Here is a 24206-nt window from a genome sequence, read left to right on the forward strand (position 1 = left end):
TTCGTCTTCTAGATTCTCTCTCTCTCTCTCTCTCTCTCTCTCTCTCTCTCTCTCTCTCTCTCTCTCTCTCTCTCTCTCTCTCCCTGTCAGAAACTTTATTTCCCCGTGAACGTGTTTTCGCCTGTTCTTCCTTATCTAGGCGCAAGATCCTTACAGCCATAATATTTTATGTAAATTATAAATTAAGTAAACGTAAAAAACGTGAATTCATACGCATGGGAATACATCATATTTATAAAGATTTACGAATAAGCTTTACCGTAATGTCTAACATTCTTATCTATCATGGGACACACACACACACACACACACACACACACACACACATATATATATATATATATATATATATATATATATATATATATATATATATATACCCATATATATATGTGTGTGCATGTATATATATACATATGTATATATGTACATATATACATATGTTTATATGTATATATGTATATATATGTACATATATATATATATTGTATATATACTATATATATATATATAAAACGAACCGGAATTCCAACCAAAGTGTTTGCAAGATGAAATACCTGTTGCTCAAGTGTCCGAACCAAAGAAGCCAAGACATACCGGAGAGCCTTTATCAGATCTATTAAAATCATCTCATTCTATAAGATTTACAGCTGCTTATAAAAACGGTGTGAAACAATCATGGTTTGTTGCATTGTGTAGGCAGCCAGGTCTCTTCTTTTCTCATCCAGGCTCTCTTCTCCTCGTCTACCTTATCCCTCACTCTCGTCTTCTCTCTCCGAGGTGCCACTCCTGGCGTCTCTATTTATAAATAGCCGGTTAATTGCATATGCTGACGCGACTTGTCATTCACGGACCAGTAACATGATACTCGTGGCTAATGCGATCTCGACGTGTACTTCATAAAACGAATCAACACGTCTGGGTTTCATAAAGCAAAACCTGCTAATGGCATAAGATCAGAGGCGTATGAAGCGGTAATGCACTTTGCAAATACTTTGATTTCATCATCTCTCTATGATAAAATGCAATGAGCGTTCGTTTATATTTTTAAGCGTACGACCTATAGTCTACGGGTAATAAACTCCACGTTTAGAATTACCGTCGTCCAGCGCCGGCCCAGTTTATTCTATCTCAAGACGGAATAACATAGTCTTGGTCTACCTTATCATATAAACGTGCAGAATGAAGATACTTGGTCAGACATTCCTATGGGTGGTATGTAACGTTCTTTCGCGGTCTGACTTGCCATCTAAACACTTTTGTTTTGCCGTCATATTTGACTGTAACAATAATAATAATTGTTATTATTAAACACGCCGCAAAGGTGGATACATACCGGGTTTAAACTCTTGGGGATCACTATCTAGGAAAGATCTCTTATTTCTAACGCTCCTTGAAAATACGGAACCATCCTGGAGCCAAGTCTCCGCGTGTCATTAGGAATGTGACTATTCCTGCTGCAAAATAAATAAACTTGTCTTTTAAGACTGTCCCACATGCTTTTGGTTTCAAAGCTCCGAACTTTCGAAGCGACTGTGTTCGAACCAGTTGTGCCACATGGCTTTGAGCTTGATACAAAGCTGACATGTCACTTCACTCCAGCCGGATATTTATAGACGTTGCCACGGCTTGTTTACTTTTCTTGGAAGCAAATGTTGTTCACCTACTTCCGTTCCTTGCCAGAATGAAATTGTATTGAAGGATGATGTAAAAGATTCTTGCTTTCACATGTGAGATCAAGAGTGAACCATTGACATATATATATATATATATATATATATATATATATATATATATATATATATATATATATATATATATATATATATATATATATATATGTGTGTGTGTGTGTGTGTTGTATTTGTGTTTGTATGTAATATACTTTCTATTTGTAAAATATATCAATGTCTTCGTTAATCCATTTATCCCTGCATTTCCTTCAACGCATCTGCGAAATTTTTGTAACCTTACAGGAGAATATTCTCAGCTGGGCATGTGCCGAAATAGATGCTGTGTTGGACCATGGCACTGATAACAGTCATTTTGGAAGTTAGCAAATGCCTAGATACTAATAATTATTATAACAATTAGAAAAAGAATAAGACTCTGGAATCTTTAATCCGTTCTCGTAGGGGGTATTGGCTAGTATTTACTGTCGCTAGAAAACAAGGTTACAAAAAAAGTTATTCTGCTGTTTGATAAAATATATTTTCGCCAAATGATCATTTCTAGCTAATTTATTTGTTCGTTGACACGTGAGACGTTTTTAACCAAATGTACTTAGCTGGTTTGTTTGAGAAAATATCACTTATAACAGTTTTGTTAAGGTTTACAACAATTTGTCTATAAATATGTTGAACATCAGTGGAAAAACATCACTATTAGTCCAGCTCTAACAGATGTTGTCCCTTTTTTCGCATTACAGAAAAGAGAGCTCATTGTTTTTGTTTAAGGAATTGTTATTGGGCAACACTGAATTCCAAAGAGCTGATAATTTATAGACAGGATTCAGCCAAATTTACTCATACCTTTAAGTTAGATTGATCCGTATTAATAAAATTTTTGGTTGCTCTCGTTTCTTTAAAAATGAAATAAGATTGCTGAGGTGGATCCTGTGGACAACTTTCCAAGGGTATTCTTAACATCACTGACGTATCCTGAACGTTACAAGAAAGTGAGTCGGAATAAACACGAAAATGAATAACCACTAATATCAACAGCACCTGTTGGATCCCAGCGTAGGATTGGGTCTAGCATTTCATATAATCCGCACAATATTTCTTTCATCGCGGAACGTAACCAAAACCAAGCACTCAATCAGTAACATTAGTATTCCATCTGCTTCCCGCTTTCTGTTGTTCTAATGTCACGAGGTGAGTTCATATGACGCTCATTGTATCAGTGTGTTCATTCATCAGTCCTTCGTCAAGAGAGCAAGTCGTAGAGCTTAACACCTCTCAGCAGAACAGGTAACATTCAACTCACCAGATCTGCCTTGCAGAAGGAGCTGATCTCTGTAACAAATATTATGTCCATCAAATGTTCATTTGTGTTCAACTGAGGCACAGGCTACATCCCACAGACGTGATGTAGTAGGTGGAACTCCCTGGAAACTTGGCTACCATACAGGCGTGGCCTGTGTCTCAAATGCAGATGAAAACATTTTCTCTCTTCTTCTTCCATTCTTTTGTAAATATATTTTCTACAATTTTGGTCATTATCAAAGTGATCATCCTCTGAAAGTGAGATTCTTAATCCTTCCAACCCTAAAGGGTTATATTTTTCCTTCTTTTCTGATGCTATATACCGTGTACCATATGAGATGATTTAAACATAACATTCCAATGGATCATCAAATTGTTAAATGACCACAATTTCTCTGCGAATTTAGATGTTTTATAGATTCTTTTTCCTAGTTAAATTAAGTGCTTTGGTATCAAGGAGGAAAACGCACTTACTAAGCCACTGACAAACAGCTGGACTAATGATATCAACTTTCATGTTTGCAATTCACCTCTTAGGAAATTCCCAGTGTAACAGATAGCAAGAGGTAATACTTGAAGCCCTTCATTTTCCTCGTAGATAGCTGCAAAAACAAAAGCAAAAGCAAAAAGAACAGCAAGCAAAATAACTCATGTGAAATGCATCATACTAAAATGTAACATGTAAAATGTAACCATGAAATATCTTGTATACCTGAGAAATACCTGAACGATATCTTATAGAAAAAAGGAAATAATTCAAGAAAGTCTTTGGGATATAAAGAAGTCTTAATAATTTTATTTCTCATAGGCAAATATTCTCTAAAAAGGAGATATGTTAGTGAGCCAATGAAGTATCAATGTGGTATTGTTCTTGCAGGAAGACTATTGCGGCTTCATGCCCTACACCCCAAAGGTAGCAGCTGCGAGGGTCCGGATCTAAGGGGATGGGAGATCCCCCTCCTGCCCCCCTCCAATCCCCTCACCAACCCCCATTTTCTCCCCCCCCCCATAATTCACACGTGATCAGAGAAAATTTGCCCACATTATTTTTAGTAAAACATGTTCAGCAGTGAAATTGGCTCCTTCGTGGTGATGCGAATGTAAAGCTTTTATATATATTTATGCCTTTAATTTAGACGACTAAGAATTTTATTCTTATAGTTACGCAATTGTTAATAATAAGGTAAAATTTTAAAAAGTGTATATGTGTATAGGCTTAGAAATATTGCGACTGGACAGAGACTTTGCAAGGGCATGACTGATTCGTAACATGAAAGTAATGCAAATGAAAAGAAATCAATCATTTCAAATCTTTAAGTAATAAAAAAAAAGGCTGAAGGCCTTAGGCTGTGTCCTTCGGACATTTCCCAAAAGGCGACATGACCTCATGAATCCTGGTCGGGGGTGTCCAAAGGTCACACGTGACCTTAACTTCCGTCCCCTGCAGTGTCTCCAATCCTTCGTGTCGGTTCATATTTATAATCTTAGAATTCTAATTGTAGGTTTCTCGTTCTATTTATTTTTTTCTGGTTTCTACTGATGCTTCATTGCGCTATTCATTAACTGAAGAACCCCTTAACGCTTCCTCTTGACTATGTGCGGTGCTAATTCTCGTACTGGATATCTTTTAACCATGATCTCAGTGACTAGCCGTTGAATGCTTCGACGTCCAACAAACGGATAACATTTTTGTTATGTATAACACATTTTGTTTATCTTAACGTTTTACTCTTTCGTTTCGCTTCTTTATTTTCACTTTTTTTTTTGTCTGTGCTTTCGTTGGCCCCTTCGGCAACATCATACGTTCTTGCTGACATTCTCGCGTGTTGCTTCTCTTCCCAGTAATGCCAGCTGTTTAAGAGTGAGCTTGCATACTTCGCCTTCAATTTCAAGTAGTTATTGAATGGAAATCTTCGTGCTATCAATCTACCCGAATGCTGCTGTTGATGGCACTGTCGGCATTCAAGAATAGATCATTTCTTGAATTTACTGCGATGAGACTGTGCTTTGAAATTCTTTATTTCGCCATGAAAATGATCCCAGAGTTGTGAGCACAGTTTTCATTACTACATGTCCTCCTTCTCAATAGACTGCATCCTTTCCTGTTCAAGTAGATAAAATGTTTCGATCCCCCATAATAGCTCATGTCGTACCTTAGCGTTCCAGTAGTAATGCTGATTCTACCCTAAAGTAGTAGCCTATTTCTCCTCCCCAAATTCCCCCTGGGTGTGTTTGGAGCGGCCTCGGACCACCATCCCAAGGGTGATGCTATGTGTCGGACTATGGGAATCGACACGGCTGGCCTCTTGGCTCCTCACAGCCTTGTGAGTTGTGAATTCAGTGTGTTAACAGTTGCCTTTTGCTTTGTGCTGCTGGACCCGTTTTGGCCGCTCGTTCCTTCTGAGAAACATCACTTGCACGACCCTCTCTGCCAAACGCCCCACCCAATCCTATCCAGCGTCCGTTAAGAGAACCGCTGATGTTAAGAACAGGAGAACCATGACCTCCTTGCTTCGTGTTGTTTGTTTGGTCAGTCATTGAGGTTCAAGAGACACACGCTTATAGTTTTTCCTGTCATCTGACATCTGTGACCCGTTAACTTTAACGCTACAACTTTCAGGGATGACTTTGAGAGCATGTATGTGATCGTACCTTAATTTCTTTAGACTTCAGGTCTTACTAATTCATATAATTCTAACATTTCTTTACCGCTTTTTAAAGCAGACTGCACTGCAAAGTCCATGCGTCACTGCATGTTCGTGGTGTCTTTCTGAATCAGTAATCCGAACCTTTCCTATTAATTCTTCCCTTGAACATTTAGTTTCTGATGAATCATGGAGCCCCTGGAATGATTTTAGCATAATCTAAAGCAAGTGCTTGTTTGCTACATTAGACAAAGCTGGTCTGTATTTTTTTCCGCTTTTTTCCTACTATGGTTTGCCCACTAATGCAGGCGAAAGAACAACTTACACTTTTATATCCATTTGTTTGCTCTATAAAATTAGGCGATACCTAATGATGCTTCTTTACAGGATGAATCTGTACTATTTCCATTAAAAAATGCTTCTGTCTTAGGTTAATTAGGCTGATAGAGCGTAGGTCTGCATTTTAGTTTTGTATATTAAGCGTCTGTTCTTAGTATAACAGATACTCTACAATCCATGTCAACGTTGGTTCACTGGTTCGAAGATTCTCTCTCTCTCTCTCTCTCTCTCTCTCTCTCTCTCTCTCTCTCTCTCTCTCTCTCTCTCTCTCTTCCAATTACCGTCTATAAAAAAATTTCTTAGAGGTTACCTGTTGGTGAAGTTAACACAAAAATATCACAATCATTAGTAAGTTGTGAATATATTCGACTTGGTATACAGCATATACATGGAAATGGCACTTTGCAAGTGACTCACATTCACACCTGAATCCTTCTTTTGTATTTTAGACCGACTGCATGACATCCTTTCCTTTGAGAGTTGATGATTTATACTACAGGATTGTACTACAATTATCCGGCTTTACGTCGGTTTTCCACCGCATCTGACCTCCTTTCCCTGTTGCAGGAGACCCAGAACATGGCACCATCCGCGCTGGCAGCAACCAGACCACTTCCACCCCCCAGGGGCACTTCCCCACAGCCCAGTGCCATAGCAGACTTCTTCGAGCCCCGCCCAGTCTCCAACCCAACGGACTTTGAACGAGCTGCCGATGACATTATTGCTAACTTCCGTGCCAGGCACGGCGTTGGTCTAGATGTAAGTATGTCGTGCGTGTGCTGTATGGCGGAAGGTTGCGAGAGAAATCAGATATGGTTTTGATATAGTCAAGGAAGAGACATGTTACCTAGGTACAAATATACAAGACGGATATCGTGAAATAAATCGAAAGGTTCATGTGTGATTGTGCACACCTTATAGTTCACACACATATTTTATATATATACATACACACACACACACACACACATAATATATATATATATATATATATATATATATATATATATATATATATATATATATATATATATATATATATATATATATATATATAAATTTGTGTGTGTGAGTGTGATGTATGTACATTTGAGTCTGGCACAACAACATATAGCTTTTGTGACACAGGACAGGATTTCTAGTTCTCAGCTTTTTTAAAAAACTGTATACGCGTTGAAGAGGAGTAACAGGACGTGTAAGTATACGAGTATATACAAATAATATATATTCCTAATGCATATTTTTTCACTAGTAGCCTCCTTCCCCCTTTAGAGAGGGTGACGCGAGTTTGTTCGTGTATTTGTGTGTGTGCTTGCAAGGATGAAAATGTGAAAAAGGAAGCAGACAAAAGGAGAACAAGCAAATGGCGAGACAGGTAGGAAGCAGAAGAATGGAAATCGCGTGAAAGAAAGTTAGCTATGCAGCCTTGAATGCAGCCTTTCTCCAAAGAGGTGTGAACTTGTATCAGTTTTTTCGCATTTCCTATACCTAGGCTAATGTTTCTCAACTGCTATGCTCTTTCAAGAGTTGGGTCAATGTTTTTCTCTCTTGACAGTTATGAAGAGCTGAACCTGTTTTCAAAGTTCACATGCCAGAAATGACAGCGTTTACTTTTTTTTAATGAAGGTTTATCTCATGTGCATGTACTGTACATGTACTTGCCATTGTACATGACGACTTTCTACGCTTGTCACCTTAAAACAGTTTCATCTCTTTTGATCAACTATAGCAATATATATATAAGAGCCTTTTCTTATTTGATTCAAACTATAAAATCTCGTAAAATTATTTGATGTCTAATTATTCCTTTATTATGGATAACATCTGAAACTATCCGTTTAATGAAACTCATAAATCCTGTGAAAGTCCGATTCTACAGGATTTTATAGTTTGAATGAAGAATTCTTTCCAGTCCAGGGAAGCCATACAGCGATTGGACGACACCTATGGTAAATACTCCAGCAGCTTGAGGCGCGAGGTATATTGGATACAGTTCAATAAATGACAAAACAAAACAGACATTTGCTCATTTTTAATTTCTATAGTCGTTAGCAATGGCTGATGGCAGTGTTCTTTGTATCAAATGAAAGCAAACACATTTCATAAAGTTACCTACGGCAATTGTCGTAGGTTTATACTCAAGGAAATAAAAGACGAGCTACGTGTTGATTTCGATGTGATTATCTGATGACAAAACAAAGAACACTCCAAAGTCGACTGCCAGCCTCTAACGGTGCTTCATTTTCTTTTATCTTTTTTAGTCTATTTATTATGGCAACATTTCTTAATTTTCCCTCACGGCTAAAGTGCTGATAAGCAGTACAAAGACAGCTGCGGTACGAAACCAGCTAGGCCTATTAATCAGCTTGGCAGGCATTTCCAATACAGAGGTCTAGGATCAAGGAGACATTTGACAGAACGAAAATATCCTCGAGTTTGAACGATCCTCATTGGAAATAACGTGGCAGATTCTCCTTTGCATCATAGAATGAGTTAATTGATTCTGCTGTAATCTATCCACTTACACTTCTGTAGGGATGTCCTTGCTGCAAAAGGCTTCGAAAGAGTGACCACCTAACTTTCCCACTTAAAATTAAAACGACTCGTTCGCATGTGACCCTTTTCATTTCGATAGCGATTATGATGAAGTTGTATGAAGAACACCAAACAGTGACCTATGCGTAAATGAAACTACGCTCAAAGAATGCATTGTCTGTTAAACAAACCTCAGTAGAAGCTTGTTGCAAGAATGCAAAACCATTGCATGGTTCTCCTTCCGCATTCTTCTTGAAATAAACAGTACTCTACATTTTCGTTGATCTAGATAAAACCTTCAAGGTTAATGCCTCTTTATCTGACTAACATTCAGATTTGCTTTTATACCACACAATTAAAATGATTTTTTCTGTTGTGTTCTTTTACAGATAAAGTCCAACAAACACCTGTGACCAGGGCCGCTTTACATCTCCCGCGGTGTTGACATTCTGCAGAAAATAAAAATGCCTTTTTTTAGAGATCATTCTGACTTTCTTACCTGTACAGGTCACGTAATGTCCCTCTGTCCTCGTCTAGACCCACAAAAGTTTCTAGTCGTGAATGCGCGCCTTTTATCCAACGCCTTCCTTTGTGAATGATCTATTGTCCGTGTCAGCCATCTGATCCTAGGCCTGTTTGTATGAAGGATCTCTGTGTTCTATGAATGTAAATTCATTTCTCTGTGACTGAACTTGTGCTACTTATTCGGTTGATAATCCCTTTCATTACAGAAACTATTATGGCGTTCATAAATCCACCTCAGACTCATTTGCATGTAAGTTCTTTTATTTGAACTGAAAGAGAAAGGTGTACAAAAACAAAGATATCTTTTTTTTCGCCTTCTCCTCCTCCTCCTTCTCTTCCGCTCGACGGCTGCAAAAAAAAGATCTCTGCTTTTGCATCGAAGCGATTCTTCTCTTATTGTAATCAAGCACTCATGCTAATCTGTCAAGAATGACTAAGTTTTTTCATATTTTCACGAGTTCACTTTGCAGGGCTACTTGTAGATTAGAGACGTGAGCTTTGCGCATCCATGGACAATTAGTACCAAACTGAAGGAACTTAATCATCCTTGACAAACAAATTAAGTGCAATTCTAATTCTCATGATATTTTTTCTTTTAACTTGTTTCAGCTTTAGCTATGCACACCGCTCGTTCAAAACAGTAAAGCTTTAGTAAGTGTGCATGCACTCAGAATAATTTTTCCCTTCCCTTAGCTAATCACAAACTCCCAAAATAAAGAAAAACAAGCTCTTTACAGTAGACTCCTTTAAAGATTAACCCAGGCAATGGCCAGGGTACAAGAATCCATAACACCCAAAGCTGAAGAGTAAAAGCTCTTGAGAGTTCAAATTCCACGTAGTCCCAGGTGCGCAGAGGGTAGATAGAATACAAAGGAGCAATCACATAGAACCTGGAGTCTTCCAGCAGCTGGTAAGACTATCAGTTAGGTTTCGTTGTAAGGTGTAATAGGCTATTTGGAAAGGAGAATATGTAGCATCCAGCAACCATGGTGGCCTGTTTGAGTTAGTTCTACAGGAAACAGATTTAGGGAGAGAGAAATAGTTAGTCCCTCATTGGATATCAACAGGCTTCAGTCTCGTCAGCAGCTGCAACAGCCGGTGATACGAAGGCCGCGTTGACTTCGACTCGTACCACTCTAAGCGCCCTGGAATCAACCGCCGCAGCGGAGGAAGAAACGGCGCAGACCTCCAGCTCTTCGAGGGTACGTTTGTCTCCTGCATTGGGGACATGAGGATAGTGCCCTTTGTATTATTTACTCCCTAAGGAGCCCAAGCGTCTATTTTGTAGAAGTATAGTTTGATGGCGACCGGACATCAGGGTCAAGTTCTCTTGTCCTCTAGTGTGCTTTTGTAGTGAGACTACACTCTTCTGTTTATATCATATCTCGATCACTTTATGTTGTACAGTGTCGCAGACTGTCATTTGTTTTATCACCGTTGATTTTGTTCTTCAAGTATTTTTGCATTCAGTTGGGCTTTAGAGCGCAGTCTTTTAGTCCCGTTGAGAAGTAACTTTAGCATGGTTCTAGAGTATCAGTACATCAGAGCAAAATTGTGACTCACGCTCTAGGTGTCGAGTGGTTTTGTTCTTTTTATTTCCACAAATTTTAGGTCCTCTGTATCTTTATCTGTAATATCCACTTACAGAAATATACTTTGATATATGTGCATTATACACTCGTATACATAAATTTACTGAGTATCTTTACAGTGTAGAGAGCGATCTACAATACGCAAAAATTAGGAGTGGTCACTGGACAAATAACTGAGCAAGTTATTCACAGTGAGAGCGAGAAAAAAAAGTTTATGGTAAATTACTGTTTTAGAGATTAAGTGGTGACAAAATTCAAATGAAAGGAATGATGGATTCTGAAAAGAATGCAAGGGAGAGACAGAACAAATTAAAATCAAATAAAGTGTAAAGGATGCCTGAGGGTTTTGAGATGGTTAGGTCATGTGAAGTGAGAAAATGGACAAAGAACGTTGCATAAAAGATGTCTGAGGATCTTGAGTGGAAAAAAGACCAACAGGAGCAAGCTTAGTTGACATAATAGAAATGTTTAATAGTAGTTGTTTCAAGCTATCAAAAAGCAAGAAAGGGAATGCAACTTATAGAAGACTTGTGCAAAGTTATGAAGTGTTTTTGAATTTGAAATGTTGCGTACAGATTATCTGCGTTTGATACCTCGCCCAATGAAGCAAACATATTGTCCTCTTGCTCAGGTGTCGTTCTACTGTAGGAAGGAAGCTTTTTTTTTATTTTTGACAAAAAATATTTTATCTTTGGTTTGTTTGTATGCCTGTGAATGTGCTTGAGGTGTGAATATAACCAGCATACCGAAATGCATCCAAAGTTTAATGATACAGTTGTAGGGACTATAGGCTACGTAAAGATGACAGCTTGAATTGGTATTTTTCAGATAAGTGTGACTTTAGGATTGGCAGTGGAAGCGAATAGTTTATGAATAAAAACTTGCCCATTTTGACATTTTTGTTCTGTGATGGGCTACAGAAATCAAATATCAGTATCGCATCCCCAAATGCCACGTTAATGTTAGAAAGAAAAATAACTTTTCGAGAGGGTGGTTTCATTAATGGTTTTCCCATTCACGTTCTCCTCTGCTCTTATAACTGCATTCTTTCAGAAACACCCGACAGAAAAGCTTATTTTTTGAAGAGCATTAACTTAACTGGAGCAAAGAGACATTTTAAAAATGGCTCTTAGAAGTCGTTATGGATTCTGCCACGAAGAAAAAAATTTTCTTATTTTTTGTTACAATTTTACTCTTATTTTTTACTTATGAGTTTTGCTTCCTTTTGTTTTCTTACAATTGTTGTTTCACATTGATGAATGCCTTAGTCCACGAGACAAACATGCAAAACAGCTTTCATTTTTTGCTAATTGCCTGATTAACAAGTCAAACTAACTTGGATTGCTCTTAACTGAGATATACTTCCCTTTCGCTGTTTATCTGTCTGCTCTCGATGTTTACGTCTTCTTTTTTTTTATTTTATGCTTTTCGTTGTGTTTTTCTTTTAATTTCAGTTGCCTAACTTATACCTGTCCTGGGGTTACATGGGAGGAAAAGGAGTTCGGCCCCACTTTGCTTCTGCCATGTGTTAGGAGGCGCAGGTGAAGGGCAAATTCGTAGGAACAATTTAAAACAGTCCTTCTCTTATCTTCAGAAGACTTCAAGCTCTGTCGCTCCTCACTAAATTGCCTGGTTAAACGTTTCTGGTGTTCTTCTCATTCACGCCTCAGAGGCATAAACAGATCATAAATGTAATCCGTATAATATGAGAGTTAACCAGATAAATATTCACTGTTCTTTATGCGTTGTTTTTTGGGGAGGATTAAAATTCACAATCACGTTTTGTTTACAAAGAATTATAACTATTTCTGTGAAGTTTCACGTTTCAACTTCTTATGGTATTCATTCGTAGCTTAAACATTAAAACTGCGATAGATGCTTAACATGCAGACATGCACAAACCATTTATCATAGTCGGTTCAAATCCCGTCGTTATCTTTATTCATGCGTGCGTTTTACTTTTTCCTTTCGCGTTTAGCATGACAATGGCCATATTTTTTGTACTTATGCTATCTCATAATAAGCTATAATACTGCAAAATTTCCTGAATAAAATTCTCTACGTTATTTTTATTAAACGAATGAGTTTGTTGACTGCTTGTGCAAACTGGTTACCATATGCGTAGTTATACCCATGGACACCTGTACACAGTCCTGGAAATATAATAATTCTGCGTCGAAATACGAAATGGAATGATGCATCATTCCCAGCACGACCACAAACATTAATGATTATGTACTAACGTGGTATTTGAAAATAATACGACAGACTGCATTTATACCTTATTTTCTTGCTTCTCTTGTACTGCTAATGATTAAAAGTAATATCCGTATTAAAACTGACGGTGAAGCTTTACTGGATAAAACAGGAGTTTTTTGCGTTTCACCCAAATTGAATTTGAAGCCCCGGTATTCCTAGAATTAGAAATTATGCAACTCAAACTCTTCACGATGAATTCTGATTATACCTATGATCTATCCCTCCCGAGAATGCCATGTAAACTTCAAGATAAAAGTTCAAATGATTTGCCGAGTTCCTTTTCTAGTTTTAATTAGATATAGTTAAACCATCTTGAGAATAATTGATCTGGCCCTACAGGTACAAGTACCCGGTATTAATCCGGTATGTATCCACCTACGCGTCACCTCTGAGGTGCTAGTACTAAACATGGCGGAAGCTCAATGGGACGCCGTGTTTAGTACTAGCCCCTCGGGGATCAAAGTATTATGTACACTCATTTCTATATATTAATAAACGATATCTTTGATCCCCGAGGGGTTAGTACTAAACACGGCGTCCCACTGAGCTTCCGCCATGTTTAGTACTAGCACCTCGGAAGTGACGCAGAGGTGGATACATACCGGGTTAATACCCAAGTACCCACGGTTCTCGGGTAATGTCTGGTTGTCTTTGGCAAAGAAACTGTCACGTGTAATGAACTCGATTACTAAAATATATTGGATTCCTCTCTGAATTCTTATGAATGGTATTTATGGTAAAAATGTGAAGCGTAGAAGAATTAAATTTATGTAATTTTTGCGAAATGCCGTCAAAAGTATCTATGAATATTACTTCATTACAATGGACCGTTTTCAAGCAGAAGTTTCATGTTAGGGGTTGTTTTAATAAACAGTGAAAGATGTAATCAAAGTATCAACATAAACACGGGATTGTCATTATTCTCTGTATCTACCAACATTTTGATCCATTGTTTTAGTGCTTAATCGAGGGTAGGTCATAAGATTTAAAAAAAAAAATGTGGTCAACAACACAAAGCTTTCTAGAATCTAAAATCCCTGTATCTTTTCCGAAAACCGTCTCCTAAACTAATCTTCTCTTTGATGGAGCAATGAATACTAAAACTTCTCACATTACATAAGAAGTGGTCTTCAATTGGTCGAATACTTTCCATTATTCAGATTCAACTTTTCTCGGGTTGAATTTCGTCTTCATATCTTTCCCTTTCTTGTTGTGTTCGGGCCCAGGCTGGCGTTATGTTGCCAGTTCCAGCGGCCCTTGCACTTGCAAAATCATCGCGAAAACCAACGCTGAGATTTTAGAAATTTTCTGTTATAGATTATTAACCTGCACACGAACACCGATTAATGCAATATGCAATTATTGCTGGGTATACCCCTAACCGCCACTTGCATTTAGCACATTAATCTTATAAACATTAATATCCTCGGAGATAAAAAAAAAAAAAAAAAAATAAGATAATCCTGTCGACAGGTGCATTTTGTCCCTAGGTAGATCTGCTTTTATTTTTACTTACCCGCATGTGAATCATTGGGGGTGACTAACCTTTTCTTTCTTTTTATTTCTTTAACACTCTGATCCAAAGGACACTATTTATAAAACACTAATACCTGTTGAAAATGTCAAGAACCTAAATCGTTTTAATTGAATCTCATATTGGCTAATAATAGTCATATTACCGCTTGTTTATACTTGAGATATTCATAAATGAACGTATTCTCGTATTAACCTCCAATATTCAGGGCCTTCTGTCATCTGCAGGTAAGGAGGATGCTGAGGAACGCCGTTGCTGACTTCTAAATTGACGACCGCCTGAACAGGAAAAACCGATGAAACCTCGAAAGAACAAAGCGATAAGTCAAATCTCCATATACCAGCCATTCCATCCACACACGCTTTTGCCATCCCGTGTTCAAGCGATGGACTCCAGGCAGAAGGAAACGACGGAAACTGAAGATCAGTGACCTGAAGCCATCCACAGTAGAGTGAAAATCAAAGATAATTAAAAGCTAAAGAGGGCGACCATCTCAAAGAAAACGGACATAGAAAACGAAGAAGGAAAAGGACTAGGCCTAATATATAAATGAGATCGAGTGTGAAAAAATACTATCAACACGTATGAAATATATAAATAACCCTCTTATGCTTACATGGGACATTTCTTCCTTTTGTTATGATCTTAATAAAAAAAAAAACTGCAAAGTGGCGATTCCTCCTCTCGAAGGAGATTTCAAAGATGAAAATATGAAAATGATCTCTGAAGTACAACGTAGACGAGAGATAGAATAATGGTGGAGAATCAAATCCAAGGCGTCCTAAGAATAAAAACAACAACAGGTCGATATTTTTCTTCATAGACGTAACAAAAACATGGAAACCGGAAATTCTACTTTTGCTGCACGAGGGTGTTGGCCCTATTCCCGAAAATAATTCGGCTAGGAGCATATCGCCTGAGGTCACCAGCTTCATCCAAAACCAACATGGCTTCCAGCTTTGTTACCTTTATAAGAAAAAAAGTAAACAACAGTTTTCTATCCAAGACAAGTAGCGAGTCTTGTCGACTTAAGGGATTGTGTTTGTGTCCTATCTCTTCTTACTTCTTACATTGGAATTTCTTATTTTCATTGAGTACCCCTGAAATTTTTTTTCTTTTGATGTATGTTGTTCTTATTTATGGTATGATAATTTATATCTATCTACGTGCATTTTGTATATAATATTGGCAACCAGTTGCCTAACCAAAGGCATCAGGTTTAACAAAAGCACTATAGAGGAGCCAGGGTCCTTTTGGACTTCGGTTAATAAGAACTCAACCCCAGCTGGCTCTCGAAAATTACCTTTGTTTTCATGGAAGAATTTTAGCTGTTGACGTAAATTACTGTCACAAAATGTTTTAGGAGTTACGCTGTGTTGTTTCTTCACTGCGAATAAATGATACAGATACGAGGTGTTTCTTTCACCCTATGTGAGAAGCAGTACTTAATATTTGGAAATTTCAGTCATGAAACTCACTAATTCTGTGCAATTTAAGCATTGCAATGGAGGAATTCTAAACAAATCTGGAAATATAAATTCTCTCGTATAGTGGGATTTCTAAGTAAATAAGCAGAAACAGACACTTTAAGACTTATTTTAGAAAACTATTTCCATTTAAGAATATAGCAATTAACTGTTGTTACACAGACTGCTCAGCTGTCGAAAGTTCATAGATTTAAGTAATTCAGTAATATACTTCATGAAAGTTGAAAAGAATGTTGATATTATCCCTAAATCATAACGAATCCAATATCATTTCCTTCCGGTTTAGTATTTTCCCCTTCGTTGTTAAACGTTACATTATGTACATACAATATTTTCATGAACTTGATAGTTTCGGATGTAACTGGGTAGTTTTCCTGCCTATGAGTGTAGAATTTCGTCACCTTTATCGAAATCATTTTTTTTGAGAGGTTAAAACCGTTGAAGTCATGTGACTTATACAAGATAATGATGATTATCGAAATATCAGCCTCTGCTTGGGTGGCAACTAAACTTTACAACTGCCAATTAGTTTTAAGTTAGTGGCGTGGTTCAACGATACGACGACGGTTGACGACCTGCGTCCAGACATACCTTAGTAGTTCCTCGTTGGACGGGACGGAATAGTTCTCGCTAGCACTCTGCTGGGCCCGCGTTCGAGTCTCCGGCCGGCCAATGAAGCATTAGAGGAATTTATTTCCGGGGATAGAAATTCATTTCTCGGTATAATGTGGTTCCGATTCCAATAAGCTGCAGGTCCCGTTCCTAGGTAACCAATTGGTTCTTAGCCACGTAAAATAAGTCTAATCCTTCGGGCCAGCCCTAGGAGAGCTGTTAACCAGCTCAGTGGTCTGGTTAAACTAAGGTATACTTACTTTAGATACCGAACTGTGGTCACCTTTTCAAGTGTCGTGAGCAGAATGTCATTGCCCTGATGACCCAAATCCTGACTAGTTGACATTCACGCAAGATATAGGAGATGCTGAAAGACTACGAAAGAACGTGCACTACATTTGGATGTCCTAATACTAAGTGACGTGCAACTACCAGTGAGAAGTGCTGGGTGTAAAGAAATTAAATTACAAAGATGGATTGTGTTCAGTAATAAGGAGTTATAAATCAGGTTAGTTATTCCCAAACGATTTTACGTTTTTTTTTTTGTTTTTGTTTTGTACATGTTTCCCGTGAATCATGCAATCAATTGAATTGGGTTACTGCCATTGCACGTAATAAAATGAGGGCATGTTTGTCATTTCAGATTTTTTAAGGTGACCATGTCAGTTTATATATTCATTTTACTGGTCTACGTCTGCAATTGTAAGAAATTAGAGTTCCACAATAACAATTTCCTTCTCGATTCATAACCTTGACAACTGTTGTTAGCTTGTTACAGCCTAGTCAGCCTAGAAAAAAAGTATCAAATTTTCTTTTTGTTATGGGGATGAAATTCCCCTGATAATGATTTAATCGGGTTGACATCTTGCTAGGCTCGGATCGTCAGCGCGTTTACTCCTGAAATAATCATCTCACTGAAATCAACAATTACTTCGCGATTGTACAGAGAAATACGTGCCAGTTGGCGTAAAAAAAAATAAATGAAATTATGGAACTAAGAATTTTGCTTCAAGCGTCTGTCTATAATCATAAAATCCGAGTGGATCTTTCTTGTTTGTCCGGGTTAGGTAGGGGATTGGGAGGGTAGGGGAGACATGACAATCCACCCTCCGCCTGCAAACCTGTTTGTCCGCCCCGGTAGGGGTGGGGTAGGTAGGGGATTGGGAGGGTAGGGGAGACATGACATATCCACCCTCCGCCTGCAAACCTGTTTGTCCGCCCCGGTAGGGGTGGGGTAGGTAAGGGAGCGGGAGGGTAGGGGAGACATGACACATCCACCCTCCTCCTGCAAGCCTGTTTGTCCACCCAGGTGGGGCCGGTTACGTAGGGGATTGGGAAAGTAGGGAGACATGATGGGCAGTGCCAGGTTCCAGCGCAGCATAGCGCATGCCACCAAGCTCTTTATATTATAAGTATTAGGATTCACCTTCAACAGGTCCAAAAATCAATTTAATGTATAAGTATCTGAAACTTCTTAGAAAAGGTAGGAGATAATGCATATACCAGGACAATAATGAAAGAAATAAAAAATAAACATAACAAAAACAAAATATCACAGATTCACAGAATATTCTAGTTATATAAACTCAGGCAAATGAGTAATTCGGCTGGAAAATTGCTTAAATCCATATGAAAAGTATGACTGAAAGACAAAAAGTCTGACCAGAACTACATTGGTCTCAAAACAAGGCAGTCCATAAGAGGACACAAACACACACACACACACACACACACACACACATATATATATATATATATATATATATATATATATATATATATATATATATATATATATATAATGGGAAAAAAGCATGTTGAAACAGAAGAAAAAAATATATATATACACATGTACACATATACATTATACAGTATATATGTATATATACATATATATACTGTATATATATATACAAAAATGGGAATAAAAGCACGTTAAAAGAAAAAGGATATATATATATATATATATATATATATATATATATATATATATATGTGTGTGTGTGTGTGTGTGTGTGTGTGTGTGTGTGTGTGTGTACAGTATGAATAATTAACTAACGTTTTCATCTTCCTAACTCCATGATAAAAGGAAAAATCAAAATCAAAATCTCTCTCTCATAAAATTTTGACCCCTCTCTCGCGTTGACTAGCATTTTCTCTTTGCAGTTAGTCTCGACAAACATACTGTAGGTCTAGTCCTAATTCTAATTTTGTCAGTCAACCAGTGAACATGGTTTATTTGCACTAGGAATCGAGTGGAAGATATTACATACTGTATATGCTCTTTAATTGCTAGAAATATCCTTGTAAACCTATGGTTCATTCAGTTAAGCAAAACCTCTCTCTCTCTCAAATAACTGTACCCTTCCTTTGCCCAACGACAAATAATGGGCACTTTTTTGCACGTGAAAACAATTTCAATAAAATGTTCGTGTCACACTCTCGTGTTGACTAGTAAATCCCCTTTGCAGTTATTCTTAACCACATGTAGGTCTAGGCCTAATTTCAATTTTATCACCCTTAACCAGTCAAATATGGTTTACTTGCATTAGGAATAGAACGGAAGATATATTTATGCCTGAGGTTTCTTGTATACTAGCTTTGTTGAAAATGAACCTAACACACTCTTGCGTTTTCAGTGTTTATATGGTCACTTCTGCAGATGTTCACCCACTTCCTACACATTTAGGGATCTTTAGGGAAACGGTGACAGCTAACCTTTTCACTCCAGACAATGTCCCTTTCTGTGTTACAGCATCCGTAAAAAGCACATATCACCATGGCAATAGCATGCTAAATTCCAAACATCTCAAAATTATCAAAAATTACTAAAACTCATGTGTACCTGTTGACGCACGCAAGGGGAAGAAGGTACTTGGCCAGCGGCTAACGATGAGGGCACCATGTCACGTCTTGCTCGGGAGAGTTGAAAAATCGACCTCTGCATAACTCACCGTGTCTTCGTACATCTTGCATAACTTGTACGAGTAGCGTAGTTATATTTCATATAATTGCTTGGCGATCCAAATGAAAGTTTATTTGATAACCCGAAATATGATATAGCTATCGACACTACCGAGTTGAGAGACAACCAAAAAATGAGTTTGTAAGTCCAAACGTAAATAGCCCCTCCGCCGAAGTCAATGTCTTGAAAAGGGTTTCGGATACACGCTGTCTCATAAAGAACATCATATATTTTCCACATATATTGAAGTAAATGGAAACAGACATATTAAATATTCGAAGAAATATGTAATTATAAACATATTCTGAATAATAGATCCCACTAACAACGTGGGTTTATAATAAAATTATTGTTTTTGAAACTTTATGTTCAGCTAAAGCACATAGCCACCAGTCTTTATTGGCGGGAGAATGTCTTCGCTAAGTTCACTCTTCAGCCTCCAAAGTCCAGACTTCACTCCAGTGGTTTTCCTTGGCAGTGGTTTCATTTTTTGGGAGCCTATCAAAAGTCGGTAAAAGTATTAATCTAAATTTAATGATTGACATATATGGTAATATCTTTACATTCACTGCTGGTACTCTACCACAAAATTTTGAATAAAAAACTGAAATGTTAGGTTTGTTAATGCTGTTGTTCGTTGGGCCTATGATTTGTTAAGCACTTGACAGAGTTAGGTGGAAGAGGCTGATAGGAAACAGCGACTCCATATAGAAATGGGCAAAGCTGGAGACAAAGAAGATTTGTTAAGCTTTAGGATAGTTTTTTTTTATTTATGAGTCGGTGTATTCCATGATCAGATACAAGTTAATAAGAGGATTTGTGGATAGGGTTACTTGCTGGAATACAAGCAATAACATGGCAAAAACTAAGGTCAGACATTCATGAATAGGTTAACCTGTCAGTTCACCCACGACCTTTCGACTGATGAACATCCACATGGTCAACTCTAGGTCATCGTCCTCAGTTCTCGCCTTCCTTTGGCATGGCAATACTACATGTTACCCATGGAAACTCCGCTGGCTTGAGTAGGTGGAGTAATATAGACCATGGTCTAAGAAAGATCTTAATAATAGGAGAGAACAAAAAAATGCGTAAAAGACTTGTATTGCCTAATGTTAATGAGTAAGTTTCATGTAGCCTAATGTTAATGAGTAAGTTTCATGTAGCCTAGTGTTAATGAGTAAGTTTAAATTGGAACTGGGGTTGGTTCAGTTATTTATGAAATGGACCTTTAAAGCCTACTTTCACAAGTAAAACCTTACATAAAAAGGCAGGACACTGGCCTAGGCCTATACCAAAATGTATTTATCCCATGGAAATATTCATTTTTTCTTAAATGATTTGGACTCAGAACAGTCAACAGTTAACGCTGCAGGGTCTAACAATGAAAAAAATTAGGCCTAAACATAGTTTATTTATATTCTGGTCCGAGCGTCTGACATTCTTCCCAGGCGAAATCCGGCGGCGAACTGTCATAAAATCGTTTGCTTACCCGTCAACTTGTGGGATCACCTGCCAGTCGGTCGGAAGAGCTTTAGGTAATTCCTTCAGTTCATCCGTTCTGGTGAGTGGACTTCACTTTCACTCTGTTTGATTTTATGTACAGCCCTCCACAGGGATAATTCCCTCTCTGGCGGGCCCTTGTACGTTTTCAAAATAAGGTGCTTCTTATATATATATTTTATAATTGTCTTTCAGTGTTGTCTCGTCAGTATCGTAGCTCCTGCAGGATAGGAGAGTCTTTAGTTTTTTTTTTAATTTGCTTTCTTCTTATTAAATTGCACAGATTATTAGTCAAAGCCACGATCCGTATTATTTTTCACCTTTGACACATACTCTTTATATACTGTGCACTTATTGCCATCATATGTTTTATGTTTAGTATAACTATGACCTTTCTTTACACAATGTTTACACTTGAAAATGTTGCTAACACATTCATTTGATTTGTGATTTTCACCATATCTAGGGCAAGCTTGGTCATTTTTACAATTTGCTGCGCTGTGACCAAATTCCTGACATAGCATTGATAGGGCATGTAACAGTCGAATACTTTGCAACTGCTATACAGTGTACACAGTTTGTCTCCTCTATCATAGCCTTTCGTATTTGTGGTGTGCATTTGATGATGCCGTGTTTATATTTGTCATCTTTGGCTATCATTTCCTTTACAATTTTCAGGTCGTCATTTTCAGAAATGAGGCCACCTATCCATGAATTTTCCTTACAGTGTTATTGACAATGTCATCCTCATCATTCGGGACATAGACTACTTTTATTTTTGGTTTAAGTTTACCCTTCTCATTTACGATATATTGCTGATTCCCTGAATCTCCATTTATGTCTTTTCTAAGCTTTTCCTGTCTGGAAATCTTACAAATAAGTGTCCATCTCTTGTTGTTTTAACCTGTTCTTTGGTGCTGAAAAAATTATCAGTAACATGAAAACACTCAACGGAAAGCGTTATTTTGAAACATTCTTAGCAATTAACGTAGCCTATATGTTGGAAACCTAAGTAAAAATAACACACAACTAACGCGATGCTACTTTGTTGTCACGAGGACTGTTTATGACTAGACTGTTCCAGTGCTTTTTTTAATCTTAACCTTCTCCCTTCTCATAGACGCTAACAAGCAAGTCAACTTCCTCTTGCATTCCTCCATCGATTTTCCCGTTTTTGTGCTATATCTATCCATGCATCATTGCGACGTATTTTATTAAAATGGTTCGGATGTTTTGCATACCACAGTAAAGTCTTTTCTTCGTAGTAACTAATAAATTGAAGGACCTTCTAGCCATGGTAGACATACGTACGTACTTACACCAAGGGCATGAGACTGACCAAAACAAGGGACTCTACTATGGACGTTCATAGTCGGTGTCAACAAGTTCAGCAACCTCTGTTGCTACGCGTGCAATACAGGTCCCGTCCACACATTGCGTAACATGCAAAGAGACCTCGCTTTGATTCGGGGCCCAAAAACCGACAATTGCCGGGACGGAGGGCGAACGGAGCCTCGAACCTCGCGGGTTCAGGGTTCGGGTTCGAGGAACCGTTCACACTTGCATTTTTGTTACAAGAATCGGTTACAATACAAGGTTCTGTTCGCATGTGCGTACCCACCTTAGGCTCTTTGCAGCAACCCTTGGCCCCTAGCTGCAACCCCTTTCATTCTTTGTGCTGTACCTCCGTTCATATTCTTTGTCTTCCATCTTGCCACCCTTTTCTAATAATTGTTTTAGTGTATAATTGCGAGGTTTTCCTCGTGTTGCACCTTTAAAACCTTTATGCTCTCAATTTCTCTTGAAGCGCTGAATGACCTCTTAGGTTCCAGAGCTTGGCCTTTGTCCTAAATTTTATATTCCAGTTGCATTATAAGCTTAGGTCACCTTGGGCTTGCCACATTCACCGAAAACTAGCAGCTTTTATTGTTAAGTGAACTTAATGATTAAAATCAAACACAGGCGGTTCTACTTGTGTGACACATGCGCTTCATTTGGTGATTATTTAATTTCTGAATTTCTGCTACTGTTGGCAACGCGGTTTACGCGGCATAAAAAGATGCCGGGAAAAATCGTTCTTGCAAAGTTGCAGGGTGCGTCGTTGTACGGCATCGAAAGACATAACTCATCTGTATCTCTCAGAAAAGGAGGATAATTTACCAGCTTTCATATTTTCATGCATAAAAATCACTTTCTAAAGAAATCTTGTAAATCACAGGATAAACTGAAAACATCATATTCCCTCAACTTTGCCCACCAATTTTACAATTTACAAATGGTATTTTGCTTTGGACGGTTAATCTTCAGTTCAAACAATTAATGGTGTGTGCTGTAAGCCCGTTGTAAAAGGACCGGGGTTAAAAGTAACCACAAGGAATTTGTTTCCTTATTCTCCTTAATTTGTGATAATTATTTTTTGTCTTAAATTTACAGTTTTTCTTAAAAGCTTACGTTAATTTTGGTTCCCTGGGAGACGGAAAGTCAAAGCAAGTTAGTCTAATTCAGTCATTTTAGTCTCATACCCACAAAACGCGTACGGCAATATCTAGAAATTAGAAGTTGAACTTGAAGGCTGTGTCCAGTACTGTTCAACATCACTGGTAATCTTGTCGTTATATTTTCCTTTTATTTTTACTTTTGTACTTGAAGAACGTTCATTATAAGGCTAGGTGCATACATTATGTGCTGTACAACACCTTTAGATGTCAGTTTTCATGATACATGCTTGATCATTAATATGTAGTTTCGGTCGAGTAGGCAGCTGTGACGAAATTCCAGCATGAAATTTTATTTGCTTGTAGCATGTTATTTTGGTTGTTTAGCTTTTATTGTACGATAATAAAAGTACAGTATGAACAATTCTTATTCGTTTTGGTAAAATTTGCATTAGTTAGGCTTACTAGCGCAGGCCCTTCCTTGCATAAAAGTAAATCAAAGATGCTGAAACGGATGGGTATTTCTACATAGGTCCGCACGAATTATTACCTTGAAAATTGATTTTTCGGTATTTCTAAGTAATAGCTCCGCACGGACTATATGGAACGTTTCCGCGGATACGAAAGACAGGGAGCCATATGTTCAAGAGGGGATTGGCTAAGGAAATCTATTATAAAAGGGACCATACTAATCTAACGTACCCAAACCTAACCTAGTAGGCCGTGTTACTTACTTGGGGGACTCGGTCCCGGGAACACACTTCTTACCATAAGTGCCCCTATAACAG

At 37.9% G+C, this 24206-nt stretch overlaps 1 protein-coding gene across 2 annotated transcripts in view; it reads left to right on the forward strand.

The window, feature by feature from the left end:
* The window catches only part of LOC136841625 (uncharacterized), a 30073-nt gene extending 14248 nt beyond the window's left edge, over nt 1-15825 (forward strand). Inside the window, exons 2-5 of one of the 2 annotated variants that reach the window (XM_067108743.1) lie at nt 6539-6730; nt 10099-10233; nt 12078-12164; nt 14644-15825. In XM_067108743.1, the coding sequence (XP_066964844.1) occupies nt 6539-6730; nt 10099-10233; nt 12078-12155 (405 nt within the window). In that variant the 3' untranslated portion in view covers nt 12156-12164; nt 14644-15825. The remainder of the gene's footprint in view (nt 1-6538; nt 6731-10098; nt 10234-12077; nt 12165-14643) is intronic. The other variant, XM_067108744.1, reaches the window with a different exon arrangement.
* The last annotated feature ends 8381 nt before the right edge of the window (nt 15826-24206 follow it).

The sequence above is a fragment of the Macrobrachium rosenbergii genome, chromosome 9, assembly GCF_040412425.1.
Source record: "Macrobrachium rosenbergii isolate ZJJX-2024 chromosome 9, ASM4041242v1, whole genome shotgun sequence".
NCBI classification, from domain to species: domain Eukaryota; kingdom Metazoa; phylum Arthropoda; class Malacostraca; order Decapoda; family Palaemonidae; genus Macrobrachium; species Macrobrachium rosenbergii.